Source organism: Solanum dulcamara, chromosome 10, assembly GCF_947179165.1.
Source record: "Solanum dulcamara chromosome 10, daSolDulc1.2, whole genome shotgun sequence".
In the NCBI taxonomy this organism is placed as follows: domain Eukaryota; kingdom Viridiplantae; phylum Streptophyta; class Magnoliopsida; order Solanales; family Solanaceae; genus Solanum; species Solanum dulcamara.
The window spans coordinates 22,081,129-22,094,855 of record NC_077246.1 but is presented as its reverse complement, the minus strand read 5'-3'; the positions used below and the strand labels follow the sequence as shown (position 1 = coordinate 22,094,855).

The 13,727-nt window shown below is 36.2% G+C and overlaps 1 protein-coding gene across 1 annotated transcript; it reads left to right on the top strand.

The window, feature by feature from the left end:
- Positions 1 to 6,217: 6,217 nt before the first annotated feature.
- Positions 6,218 to 13,274, top strand: LOC129871370 (OVARIAN TUMOR DOMAIN-containing deubiquitinating enzyme 4-like). The gene is made up of 4 exons (XM_055946272.1): positions 6,218 to 7,012; positions 7,617 to 7,657; positions 7,922 to 8,020; positions 12,808 to 13,274. Exons 1-4 carry the CDS (start codon positions 6,431 to 6,433, stop codon positions 12,977 to 12,979), a joined length of 894 nt encoding a protein of 297 aa, XP_055802247.1. The 5' UTR covers positions 6,218 to 6,430; the 3' UTR covers positions 12,980 to 13,274.
- The last annotated feature ends 453 nt before the right edge of the window (positions 13,275 to 13,727 follow it).

The following is a 13,727-nucleotide window of genomic DNA, read 5'->3' as shown; positions in this document are numbered from 1 at the left end:
TATACTTCTAGATCAACAATCCATATGAAGATATCAAATCCTAATGTGAAAGTTATCTTTTTTAAATGCAGCTCCGTAAAAGGGTATTTCATTAAAAGAAGGTTCATCTCACCAACCATGGAAAGATCTAGATCCATTTGACATCACCCATGACATCACAATCTTCCATTAAATTTTTAAATTTTTCTTTATAATTATTTTAATTATTGTTAGGTTCCTCCTTCACACTTATAAATACCCACCTTATTTTATCATTTTGTTCATCAAGCTTTCTCAAGCAACTCTTCTCTCTATACACTCCTTTACTCATTCTCAAATCTAGTTATAGTTCTTAAGTAGTGTAGAAATACTATTGCGGTAATTCATATACTCTGGGTAGTACACACAACGCTCCGGCGAGGAGAAAATGCTAGGATTCAAGAGTGTTTATTAAGTTCTTCGATTCTGAGTAACGCTTCGAATTTCAGGTATGTAAGGCTTCAATGAGAGTATTCATTCCACTCTCATGCCTAAAGTATTTTGAATATATGATAAATTATGTTTATTTACTCAATTATTTTCAAGCTTTACTCTAAGGTATGTGGGTAATGATCCATTGATCCTTTCATCCATGAAGCCCAAATAAATTATCCAAGTCTTCTATTTAATTCAAATATGAAATTTTATGGGTTTTCATATCATGATTCCGAATGCATAGATTATTAAGTATTTGACGTTTAATTACCTATCTTATATTAGTGTATGTAAGGCTTCAATTAGAGTATTCCTTCCACTCTCATGCCTAAAGTATTTTGATTATATAATATATTATGCTTTTTTTCTTTAAGTTTTTCTCTAAGTTATGTAGGTGTTTATCCATGGGTTCTTCCACCATGTACTTCAAAACTATTTCAACTAAATCTCTTGATTTCAAATAAGATTTTTTGGGTAATTCTTATTTTTACTTAATAGAATGAATCATGGTTAAACTAATGATTATTGGTCTATTTTGATGCAACATGATTTTATATGTATGAATTGATGGTTTGTAAGTAATTTCTCTATTTATCTCTTTAAAGGTTCTTGAAATTCATGGTGGGTTATTTAAAGCGTCATTTTTAATTGATGTATTTTAAAGTATTTATGCATAATTTCATTTACATTCATGTTTGAAAGTTGAAGTAATTTGAACCCACCTAGTTTTACTATGTTTTCAATGAAGTTTGACTTGAAAGCTTTGACTCCAAATGAATGTTTATGAAAGCAATGTCTATGATCAAAAGGGAGTCTTATGAAATCAAAGAATGATGAAATAATATGAATGATGGATTCTTTATACAATAAGGACAATTCTTGCATATTTGAATTATTGTCATGACCAAGCCTAGGGCCTAGACGTGATACGGCGAATGAGACACCCGGAGGTACCTCACTCAAGCTTCTTAGCATTCATTTAACTTTTCATAAGTAATGACATATAATAACAAGCGATAATAAAAACATTTTCCATTTGTGTTTAAATATACCTCTACTAATAGACTTGGCGGGGGTTAAAACATGTCCCTAACTCACCCTCAAAATAAGTGTCAAGAAATGCCTTAATAAAAGTCTTAATGTTTTACATAATATAAGCTTAGAATAAAATGGGTGTTGTTTTCGAACCATGGGAACTCACCACAAGTAATCTTCAAACTAATTCGAGTTAGCCACATGGAGGAGGTCGAGAAGCGACGTCGGTTCCTACATGGTGATATCATGTAGGCAAAAGTATGTGTTAGTACTTTGAATGTACTAAATATGTGAGCATACAATGCAATATATCATTATACAATAAGGTGATACAATGGATCATGCTAGAACCTTGTATTCATTTGAAATACCATTTGGAGTTATGAAGTTTAGTCAATGAAATATAGAAACCATCATGAATCATAAAAGAAACTTAAATATTATAGAGGTAATCAGGAATCATTATAAGAAACCATATACTTGCAAAGTACCATGAATCGTAAATAAGTAGACCATAAACCTTTTGAAAGAAATCTTTAGCTTTGTGAGAGCATATACTTTACTTTATGATAGATATAGTAGACATCATATGATATATTTTACCATGTGAGCCATAATATGGAGTCCCAATGTTTACCCATACATCAGAGGAAAGGGGAGACTACTTGCCAAGATAGACTCCTATATGCCTAAGTGGATCTACTAATATACTTAAGGAATCAAGCCTCTACTAATGGGTGACCCTTTCTAAGGAATCAAGTCTCTACTAACGGGTGATCCTTCTTCCTATGGTGGCAAGTAGTTATGGGACAATGTGATCTTTCTACGGGTCTGTTGCCTTTGCTACGGGAAAGAATGCCTATCCCAAGATCCACTCGGTGCTAGTAAACTCTCAACGGAATAGACAAACCATAAAACATAAAGTCAATCATCATGTGGGAGGGACCATATCTACTACCCATCCATTCTTCATAAGAACAAAATCATAGAATAGCTCCTTAACTTTGTCTCATGTGATGTGAGTGTAGACATTTCTTCCTCACATATCTTTATCCATAAAATATCTTTAGGGCCTTAACTCATCCTATTATTAACTCGCTTGAACATTATAGAATCATCATTCACAAAACTTATTTGTAAAGAGTACCTTTAAACTTATTTGTAGACATTTTCAAACATTCATTTGGAGTCAAACTTCATTTCAACTTTACTTTATCATAGGAAACTAGGTGGATTCAAATCAATCAACTTTCAAGTCATTTAAATCAATGCCAGCATGCATGAGAGTGAAAGAATTTATCATTTAAATATCTTAAAACAACCCACCATATATGTCTTAAAACTCTTTTCAAGCCTTCATATAGACACTTTAATAGCATCATAACTTCATGAAACCAAAAGTTAATATCCATCAATATATGTAAAAAAAACTTCAAATATATCTTAATCTATGCATTTAAAGTCATCATGTAAAAGCCCATAAGATTTAATCATTTTGAATAGAAATACTAGATTGAGAAAACTTTTGGGCTTCATAGGTGGAAGGACCCATGGATGAAAACCCACATATGTTAGAGTAGAATTTAAGAAGAATTGGAGAAGTCTTGATGTTAGGTCTTCAATGGGGAGATTGAATCCTTTGAGTTTGAGAGGATTTTGTTTTTGTAGGAGATGATTTAGGAGAGAGGAGGATGAAGATTAGGGTTCTTTGGAGGTGAAAAACTGCAAAAATGACCCCAAAATGCTCCAAGTTCATATATATATATATAGTTAGGGAATTGTTCAAGTTGCCCTTCATCAAAAGAAATCTGAAAAACGGGCTCAAAACCCTGCAAGTGCAATAGTGGCGCGCCGCGCCATCATCCAAACTACTACAACTAATTTTGAGAGCTTTGCTGCAGGCGCGACAGTGGCGCGCCGCGCCATCACCCAAAATACTGCAGCTAGTTTTGGGCGCTTTGCTAGCACGCTATGCCAAGCCCATAATTGCTGCAGTCGTAGTCTTTGGTAAAATGGTCATAACTGTTTACTCCTAACTCGGAATATGGAAAATCGGTGAAGTTGGAAAGAGAACTAAAAGACCTTTAATATGATAGGTCATGGGACACCTAATTCGTTATATAATAGGAGATATAAGCATTTGAAGTTGACCCTATTCCAGACTCATACGAAAACTTACCCGATGAAAATTCTTTGAACTTGGCTTGGTGCTAGGGATCCCTTATGACCCTAAAACACATCTAATACATTTTAAATATTTAGGAATTGATCCTAACTCATATATACAACTAGAAGTCATCGCGTTTGATTCTATACGCATATGAAGAATGGTTCGGGTCTTGGTGTTGAAATATTTGGGGTGTTATAATTACCAAAGGTTTTAATGAGCTATTCTACCGAATATCATGTTTTGAATTCTCAAGCTATATGCTATGACTATTTTGAAGTATTAAACTATTTCATAGAATTGACTTAGCACCGAATGAGTCATTGAGGTGGGATTCGGTAAGAGAATCCTAGTAGCAACCCCTTGTCTCATTAACTATGTGCCAACATAGGAGCCCGTGTAGGCTTAGGCTAATGGATTCACAAATAGCCCTTAAAGTTAAAGTAAAAGAAATGAATAAAGTTGACGAAGTTCTACCTGGCAAGTACCCTCCCCGGCCAACGTAGGGGGTTATGTTGGATTCCATGTAATAGCTCGCATGGTCTTAAATATCGGTTATGGTCATTTTTCCACAAAATGAATGTTTTAGAGGATATCTATATGATTGATTATGCATGCATTGCATTATGTTTCATATTAAATAAATGTTTTAATATTTCCTCAAAGTTCATGCATGCTTACATACTTAGTACATTCAAAGTACTAACACATACTCTTTTACCTACATGATATCACCATATAGGGACCAGTTCTTCTCCTCATTCTCCTCTACGTGGATAGTTGAGATTTCGTTTGAAGACTACTTTTGGTGAGTTCCCATGTTCTAGGAACAATACTCATTTATCTTTCTAGCTTATGATATGTTGAGATCTTTAGACATTTACTATGACATTTCTTTCTATTATAATTAAGGGTGAGCTAGGGACTTGTCTTAGCCCCGTTAAATCTAAAAATTAGAGGTATTGTTCGACATATGTAAGTTGAAGATTTACTATTATGATTTTCTCTTATTTATTTATTGTCATTACCTATTAAAGGCTAAAAGAATGCTAAGAGGCTTGTTTGAGGTACTTTCGGGTTCCTCATTCGCCATGTCACGTCTAGGCCCTAGGCTTGGATCGTGACAATATGTAAAAAAAATTGGTTTTGGCCTCGTGAAAAAAGTATACAATCGAATGAGAAAAATGGCAAAAAAGATGATCAAAATTGGGTTTCAACATCTGTCACCTCCACAGCTCCTTTCCATGGGTCGTGGTGCCGAGTACGGCCCCTGAAGGGCCTCGTAGACCTCAGCTGGTGCAAATTTTTCTGAGATTCATTTTTACATTCTGTTTTTCAACTTTCCAACTTTCGGAGTCTTACAATCATGATATACACCCATACATGACAATAATGGTGGAAGAATTCATTTAAAAGATATATTTACCATTTCTAAAAATACGATCCTTTCATTTTATGAAGTGATAAATCAACTCAAGCTTCTAACTCAGGCATTTCAAGTCAAACATGCTAAAATAATCAACTCAAACCCCCCTCTCGAATAATTTCATGTAAAGCATGCTCTCAACGCAAAAAAAATATCATGTAAGATCCTCACACAGGCTAAACAACACATATAACCTCACACGGGCGAAAATAAGCAGTTAAGCCCCTACACGGGCAAAATATCAATAAAAAGCCCCCACACAGGTGAAACAATAATAATAAACTCCCACACACGACAAAATAAATATACTCAATAGTTTTCCATATCTCAGTACCATGCTACGATCCCATCCTATAGTCTAGTTCATAAGTATGATTAACTATCCAACCCAATTTAGAAGAAGGATAAGGCAAACATATCTCGAATGTCGAAACTTCATCCGAAATCACTCTACCAGTGCTTTTCCTCTATCAACAACCTCGGAAAGATCCCCAACTATAAAAATGGAAAGTACACATCAAGAGGGCTCCAAGATCAAGAACAAGTTTAAGATTCAAGATCAAACTTTCAAGTCCTTGAATTTATATTTAAAAAAGAGGAATCAGAGGATTCATAGAGATTATAATACTTATATTTCAAATCACATAAATACGATTACTACGATATTTTTTATATTTTAATTATTATTTTTTCGATGTGAATTTTATTATCTATATACTTTAAATTATAATAATTTAACAATTAAAACTATTCAAAAGAATATAAAAGAATTAGGGTAAAAAAATAAGCAATTTAAAAAAAGGGGTTAATTTTCTTGTGTTCAACTAGTAAATTAATAATTAAAATTAACATGCTATTAATTAATTTAACAATTCACACTCATTTTATAAGAAATAAATAGTACTCCACAAATAGCATGACCTAGATATGGAATAAAATTTTCTCTCTAATTAAAAAAGAATGAGTCGATTTGATTTAACATAAAATTTAAAAAGAAAAAATTAATTTTATAATTCTAAATTGAAATTATGTCAAGTATATAGAAATACTCCCTAAACTTTGAAAAGATGTTACCGAGAAAAAAAAAAAGAAAGGTCAATGGAGAGGAGTTCATTATATTTGAAACGGAGTGAGTAAATATTTACGTGTCAGTGTCACAAAACTGGTTCTTTTCCCCCTTTTCAAGACAACATCATCCTTCGGTCTTCCTCCTCCGCCTTCCGCCTTCCAAATTACAGGTCGCCGGTCAGAATACTTTTCGTTTGTTTTGGCCTGAAACCTGAAGCAACAAATGTCTATGAAGAAGGTGCAATCGAGAGACTGCAACTTGTGATTCCTGAGAAAGACAAATGACAAGCCGCTTCTGTAATATAGTTTTGCAAGCACCAGCCAGCTCATTGCGTTTTTATATCTCAACCAACCCTACAAAATTCCATTATTCAAATTGTCTCTCATCATCAGGATCCCAGAAAAGATGTCTTGGGTCTATTAGCTTCAACCTGAAGAATACCTGCCGCTCATTAACGCTTACAACTGCAGCCATGTGCTGTGATATTTCTTTTTGCTCCCAAAATGTGAATATGAGGCTTTTCTTGCCCACTCAGTCAAAGGTTCCGGAAAACAGCTGCAAATTTGGGCGTTATTCTGGACAACGACATCATACATCTGTTGGTTTATTTATTGGATTTTTAGTCTGCTGTTCTGCCTCTGAACCAGTACATGCTGAAGCATCAGGAGAAAGTAGGGGAAATAGCTCAACCACTGGCTATTCACATGGAAAAAAGGTCTATAATGACTATTCTGTAATTGGTATACCTGGAGATGGGAGATGTTTATTTCGTTCTGTTGCTCATGGTGCTTGTCTAAGGTCAGGGAAGCCCCCTCCTGATGAGAACCTACAGAGGCAATTAGCGGATGAATTGCGGACCCGAGTATGTTTGCCTTGTTTCTTTAATGATGGATTCTCAATAAACTTGCAGATTCTCAATAAACTTGCAGCTCCCCTGTTTGTTGGCTGGAAGCTTGAAATTTTAACAGTTTACAATGTTCTGTCAGTTTCTAGATTAATAAAGACTGAAATTTTGAAGTGATAAAGTTCAAGAGGATTGAAGTGATTGTTATATATTCTTGTTTGACCATTGTTTCTGCAAACACGTCTTAATTCCTGGCTACTTGTAGAGTCTAATGTTTCTTTCTCTTCTTCTGATTTCATCCCTTCGGTGAGATCTTGGCTGTCTGCTCAAACATGCTTTCTTTGGTAACCTATGTTGTTCGGATCCTTCAAAAATGCCGTGTGTTGGATCCTCCAAAAGTTATTCAGTTTTGGAGGATCTAACATGGGTGTGGCGCTTTTTTGGAGGATCAGAGCAACATAGCTGGTAATCCAACCCGTGCTAACTAGAAATGCCAAAGATATAAAAGCAGAAGCTTAGGAGCAAAAAGAAAAGAAGGGAGTGGGGGGAATTTAAAAATCCTTTTTCTTGGAAGCAAAAATTGCAGCACTTTTTCCTTACTGTGGTTCATTTTATCTATTAGGTGGCAGATGAATTTATAAAGAGGCAAGAGGAGACAGAATGGTAAGTGTGAAGCCTGCATGAGTCTGAATTCTTAGTTCTGACAAAATTTGAAGCAGTTAAAACATGGAATCCCTGCTCTAAATGATGAGGGAAGAATGATATTAAGTGTTGCTGATTTTTTAGATTTCCTTAGTCAATATTAACAATTTTTAAATTCCTTTTGTTATTTTTCCTTTAGTTGGGGTTACCTGGGCAGGCATAGTGGAGTCACATTGCTCTATATTTGGTGATAAACATCTGATTGATGGTTTGATATCCTTCCAGGTTCATCGAAGGTGATTTTAACACATATGTTGCTCAAATAAGGAAATGTCATGTGTGGGGAGGTGAACCAGAACTTTTGATGGCATCTCATGTTCTCCAGTGAGTTAGATTTCTGCTGATTTTTATAGTGTGCTGTTGTATCTATGAGCTTTCGAGCCTGCATATGTATGTATATTCTTATTAGATGATTGATTGACTGTCTACCAAGATGAAGAGATAATTTGATCCTATTTTTGGATTTGCAATTTTTCTAATGAAACATACATTTGACTTCTAGCTATTTTGTGTATATATGCCGATAACTACTGAGAAAAGAAGATGGATATGGCTGGAGAATGCTTTCTCTGAGTCGACGATTAGAGAACTTCATATCTTTATTGACACAAGATGTTTTTGCGTTGATCTTTTGTAGCTAAGGTAGATATTTCCTTTTAATCTCATCTCAGGCTTTTCAGGTCAAACACTAAAACTTTTTTTATTGTACTCTCTAAACAAATTTTTAGAGCATCTCCAGAAGAATATGTTGCTTAGTCTTCTATTACAAATCGTAGAGAAGTACCTAGACTATAGTCTACTAGATGGTTGACGGACTTTGTGCAAGGTTTGTGACTATCTTGGTGTCATCAATTAATAATGATCAAATACTTTGCATATCAAAAGAACTCTCTGCGTTTTTCTTTGATGTCTATCATTACTGGGCTCCAGTTTTGCTGGCCAACAAGCCAATACGTACTTTCATAGACCAATAACTCTATGTTGACACTTAAACAACTCCCTGCTCCCAAAAGAATAATAAAAGAACTCTTTATGGAGTAGTAATGATGTCACACATAAGATCACAAAGGTAAAAAATGAAAAGAAAAGGTTAACCAAGGAAAGACGGGTCAACATATAGACCTTTCTTGTCATAATCTGACCTAGAGGCTTTGACTGACACTCGGCAAACTCGACCCTACCAAGAGAACCATTTCAACTTGTATATTTTAACTCATACTCAACAAGCTAGAATCATTCATATAACACCTCAATTTCTTGTCTTACATACACCTAGCAAAACCAAAACATGTAAACATATTTCGACCTTGAAATTTGTAATTCTAATACACTACTCAATTCACAACCTGTCATGGAGTACATGGAGTATATGGAGAAAGATCTAGATAATCATTTAAACACAAGGAATAAAACATGACCTAATACTATAATAGATAAACAATTTTGTTGGACACCAAATCTGTAGCACATTCACGCCTTTTGGAATACCTCCCTTCCGTATGATAGGAATAACTTCCCGACTCTACAGGTATGTGAAGTGATTCCCTGGTGGGGATCACAAAGGTAGTTGTCGTTCTTCTGTAAAAGCAAGGAAGTAGGGAAGTCACCTTTTCTCTAAGGATAAATAGTTAAATATTCAATTGACAATTGTGGTACACAATCCTGGCTCAATTCTGCATCTGAATGTGTGAAGACGTAAATGATAGGTGAATCCACCGACTCAGAGTGACCTTACACACAACCACTAGGGACTAACTATACATTTGAAACCCATTAGGGACTAACTATACATTTAAAATAGCGCATTCTGTCAAATACATAATAATGAACTCTATACAATATTCATGGTTGCTCAAAATCGTGCATCATATATGTTAAAGTATCATTTAGTAGTTTTTGCTCGAACATAAAACTTTTACTTCAAAGTATGATCACAGACTTGTATCATCCGATTACGCGTATTCCTAATCCTAAATGGAATGTAACTATGTAGTGATCCATACGTAAACATAGCATCTATTTAGATAGGCCCGAATGGATAAATAACTAGTATTTTTCTTTTTTCAAGAGTTTCTTTACCTTAAGGTATTTCCTCCGCACCTACATTGTAACCTTAATTCAACCTTTAATTCAGCCTATGTCACTACAATCCAATACTCATGGTAGATTAAAGTAATAGATTCCTTACTAAGACTCTTTTACTCAACCCATTTAACCCCCTTACATTCCATGGAAGAATTTTTATCTTCATAAGTTGATCGCAGTTGTTATTCTCCCTCTTCCCCTTGGTTCCCTATCTTTGAATTTCACATCAAAAGATAGATTTCTTACCTACTTTGGTATTACTATTTGTAGGTTCTCCTGCTCCCTCCCCCTTTTTGATTCTGTTCCAAACTTCTTTTCTGATCAATTCTGTGAAGTAATTCATATGCTATTTCATGCGAACCTTCGAAAGCAGCTCCGAACTTCTTGCCAAGTTTGATGACATTTGAATGAATCCGTAGAGTGGCTCTCTCCTCTTCTTCCCCTTTGCTAACCGACTCGTCGACTTGAAGTGGTTCTATGTCGCTATAGTTCATCTCCTGTATTTGATCTTCATCCTGCTTACTTCCTTCCTCCCATTCTCAGATTTCCATAGCGTTGTTCCAGCTCGTAAAATTCCCCCCCTGACTGCAGCTGGTTCTCCATGCATGGCCTAATTCTCTCCTTGTGTTTTTCTTCCATGGTGCTAATAGCATCCAGTTCATCAACAAAGACGAGAAAGTCTTTGTTTTCTATTTCAATCTGTTCTGAGTAAAGCTTGCTTATAAAAGGCTCTGATTTGCTCTACTCTATGTGCCTTTTATACTGGGCTTAATGAAAGGCCCACTAGAGTTCTTTTCTGTAAGTGATGAAGAGCAATGATCCAACAAGAGGCCTGGTCCATTTTCTCCCGGCGTCTCTCTTGGACACACAGAGGAGTGTCCACTGCCACGTTTCTAGTTTTCCCTTTATTTCATGGTTCTTTATCATCCACCCTCCCAATATCTAAAAGATATTTGCCGGAAGTCGAATTGCCGTTTCCATGTTCTGTTTCTTTTCCTTTCATAGGAAGGTTCAAGCTGTCTTTCTCTGTTCTCCTTTTGTCGTTGTCGTCTTGAAGGTCGCACTCAAGCTCGTTGACCATTCTATATACTAAGACCGAGGCTTCTACCTAGATCGGCAATGAGAAAATTCTATTGCTGTCGGCTACCTCTACGAATCAAGGGATCTCCATTAAAGGTCCTTTCACCTTGATACAAACCCATCTCATGTGGTTCTTGAGCATCGTCTCTTCCGTCTCTATCCACCCTCCACACTTATCGCCTATCTCTCTCATTACTTTGGGAGACCATAGCTGAAGTGGTAGCCCTAAGGCACGTATCCAGAACCAGTCGAACTTGACATGGTATGGATAAGCCCCTGTTGTTGGCGTCCACCATTCCAATCTCAGTCTTTTCCAAGACTTGAAGTTTCTCACCCTTATTTCTGATGCCTCTCTAATCCTTCTGCTCAATCATATCAAAGCAGCTCTGCTTACTGCCATCCTTCGCATATAGTGTCTCGAGCTTTCAACCCACTCGAACCAGTTCCCATTTGATGTTCTCATCTCTGTGATATCGTGAGACTCCCCCCACCCCACCCCACTCCCCACCCCCAGTCTGAAATAAATATGATTCTCCATGAGTAAAGAAAAGGGTTGAAGGAAAGAAAAGGATTGGAGTCTCCAATGGTTGAATACCACCGGAGCTGGTTGTTGGAAGGCCCAAAATGGACCTTTTCTACTTAGGAAGTCGTGTTTAAGAGCACTTTTTGATCGAGGTTTAGATAGTTGTAGTGCAAAACTGTGAAATTATTAAGAAATCCTCCAATGTTTTGCTGTCTATGGCTGCTGCACTGAATTGTTTGCCCAGTCCAGTGTGTTACACTGGATGGGGGGACTTTGAAACTCTCTGAAGTTTTGCTCCTACGCAGTGCGCTGGCTAAAGATCCATTTTCAGTGCATCAAACTGGCTGCTGTTAGCCTGCATGACTTCAGTAAAATGGCCATAACTTTGTCTAGAAGACTCCAAATGGTGAATCGCTTGAATCGTTGGAAACTTAAGTTTCAAGGATTGCATCTTTGTTTCAAGAGTCATGTCCAAGTTTTTACTGCATTAAGAGTTGTGCATCTTTGAGATGGGGTGGTCTTTCACTTGTTAGCATAAGCATTTTTCCAACTCCTCTTGTTTTCATGACACTCATTCAACAAGCAACATTCATGTGCAATCAAATTACCATAACAAGTTCATAACATATTATAAGTCATACGCAGGAGATACTCGAGAGGTCGGTGTATTACATTTAAAAAGGGCAGCCGGTGCACTTAAGCTCCCGCTATGCGTAGGGTCCGGGGAAGGGCCCGACCACAAGGGTAGATTGTACGCAACCTTACCTTGCATTTCTGCCAGAGGCTGTTTCCAAGGCTTGAACCCGTGACCTCCTGGTTACATGACAGCAACTTTACCAGTTACTCTAAAACTCCCCTTCAGGTGGGTGTATTACATTTCTATTTTGGAAATACACCTTTCTTGTAGCTCCTTAACTGGAAGAGGTTAGAGCATCAAATAAGAGTTCATTCCCTGTTGATGTTGGATGCATTTAAGTTAGTGGCTGAGAAATGCGCTGAAAATAGGAGATGCAGCAGCATAACAAAGAAACGATGTGATAATGAAGTGGCGGACACTATAAGCATCTAGGTTAGCTGGACAAGCAGAAAAACGAGCACTTGTCTGAAGGATATTGTTTCACAGTCTCAGCTAGAAGAGCTGGATTGGGCTTGGTAGTTGCTTTGAGTTTTCCAAAATTTTCATATTATTACGACTTGTGTCTACAACAACATACCCAGTGTAGTTATACAAAGTGGGGTATTACATCTTGTGTCTATTTGTTAATACTCTCAATCTCGTTAGCTTTTCTGTATTACTCCAGATGAGTATTCTCTTTTATCTTCTTGAATTTATGAATTTATGTGGCTAAATGGTGCGGATTACAATAGAAGTGAAAAAGTTGATGATGCGAAACTAACGAGATTGTACTTTTCACATCTGCAGGATGCCAATTACTGTTTACATGTATGACGAAGACGCAAGTGGCCTGATTTCTATTGCTGAATATGGGCAAGAATATGGCAAGGAAAATCCTATTAAGGTTCTGTATCATGGATTTGGTCATTATGATGCATTGCACATTCCTGGGAAGAAAGGACCAAAATCAAAACTTTAAACTGCATTTTGATTATAAAGGTTTATCATGGAGGAGAAGAGACTATGCACAGGCTTTTGAGCCATGTTATTATTTAGAATGTAACTAGGCTGAATGTGAATAGTAAGAGATGGGTTCTGAATAAGTGATCTCTTGGAGTTTCCAGGGGTTGGGTTCTTTCCCTGATGAATCATGTAATCTTTACCATCTTTCCTCCATTTATCTGTCAAGTCGAGTTCTGAAGTAATTGTTTGATGATGATTGCAAGGTGAATGTACCCTTTTCTTTTTCTCAGGATAGAAATAATTTGTTAACACCTTTTTTTCTCTCGGTCAGTGTCCGGTAACAGCTTTGGGCCCTGATTAGTCTTGATACTTCAGATTAAAGGTTTAGAGATTCAGCTCTAGGTAAAACAAAATGTCATTTTTTCTCTTTCCCTTTTTTCATGTAAAGAGATTAACAGGCCAATAGGTGGGACATAAGTTGACTTGTAATAATTATTAAAAGAGAGGTGTAGAGTAGAAGAGGAACTTTGATGGAATTAAACCTTATTCAAATGATCCAGATAGGAGTGCCAATTCCTACCATTTTTATATATCTACTAGCTGCAGAAGTCTGTGCCAGCCAGAGCTAAATATATGTTATTCTTTTTCTCAATTTATGTGTGGCACAGATGGGATTTGGAGAGTCATCCAAATTTTTATATGATTTTGAATTTGAAGTTATTTATTATTGTGATTTATAGTACTTTTGATATAATTTTCAAGTA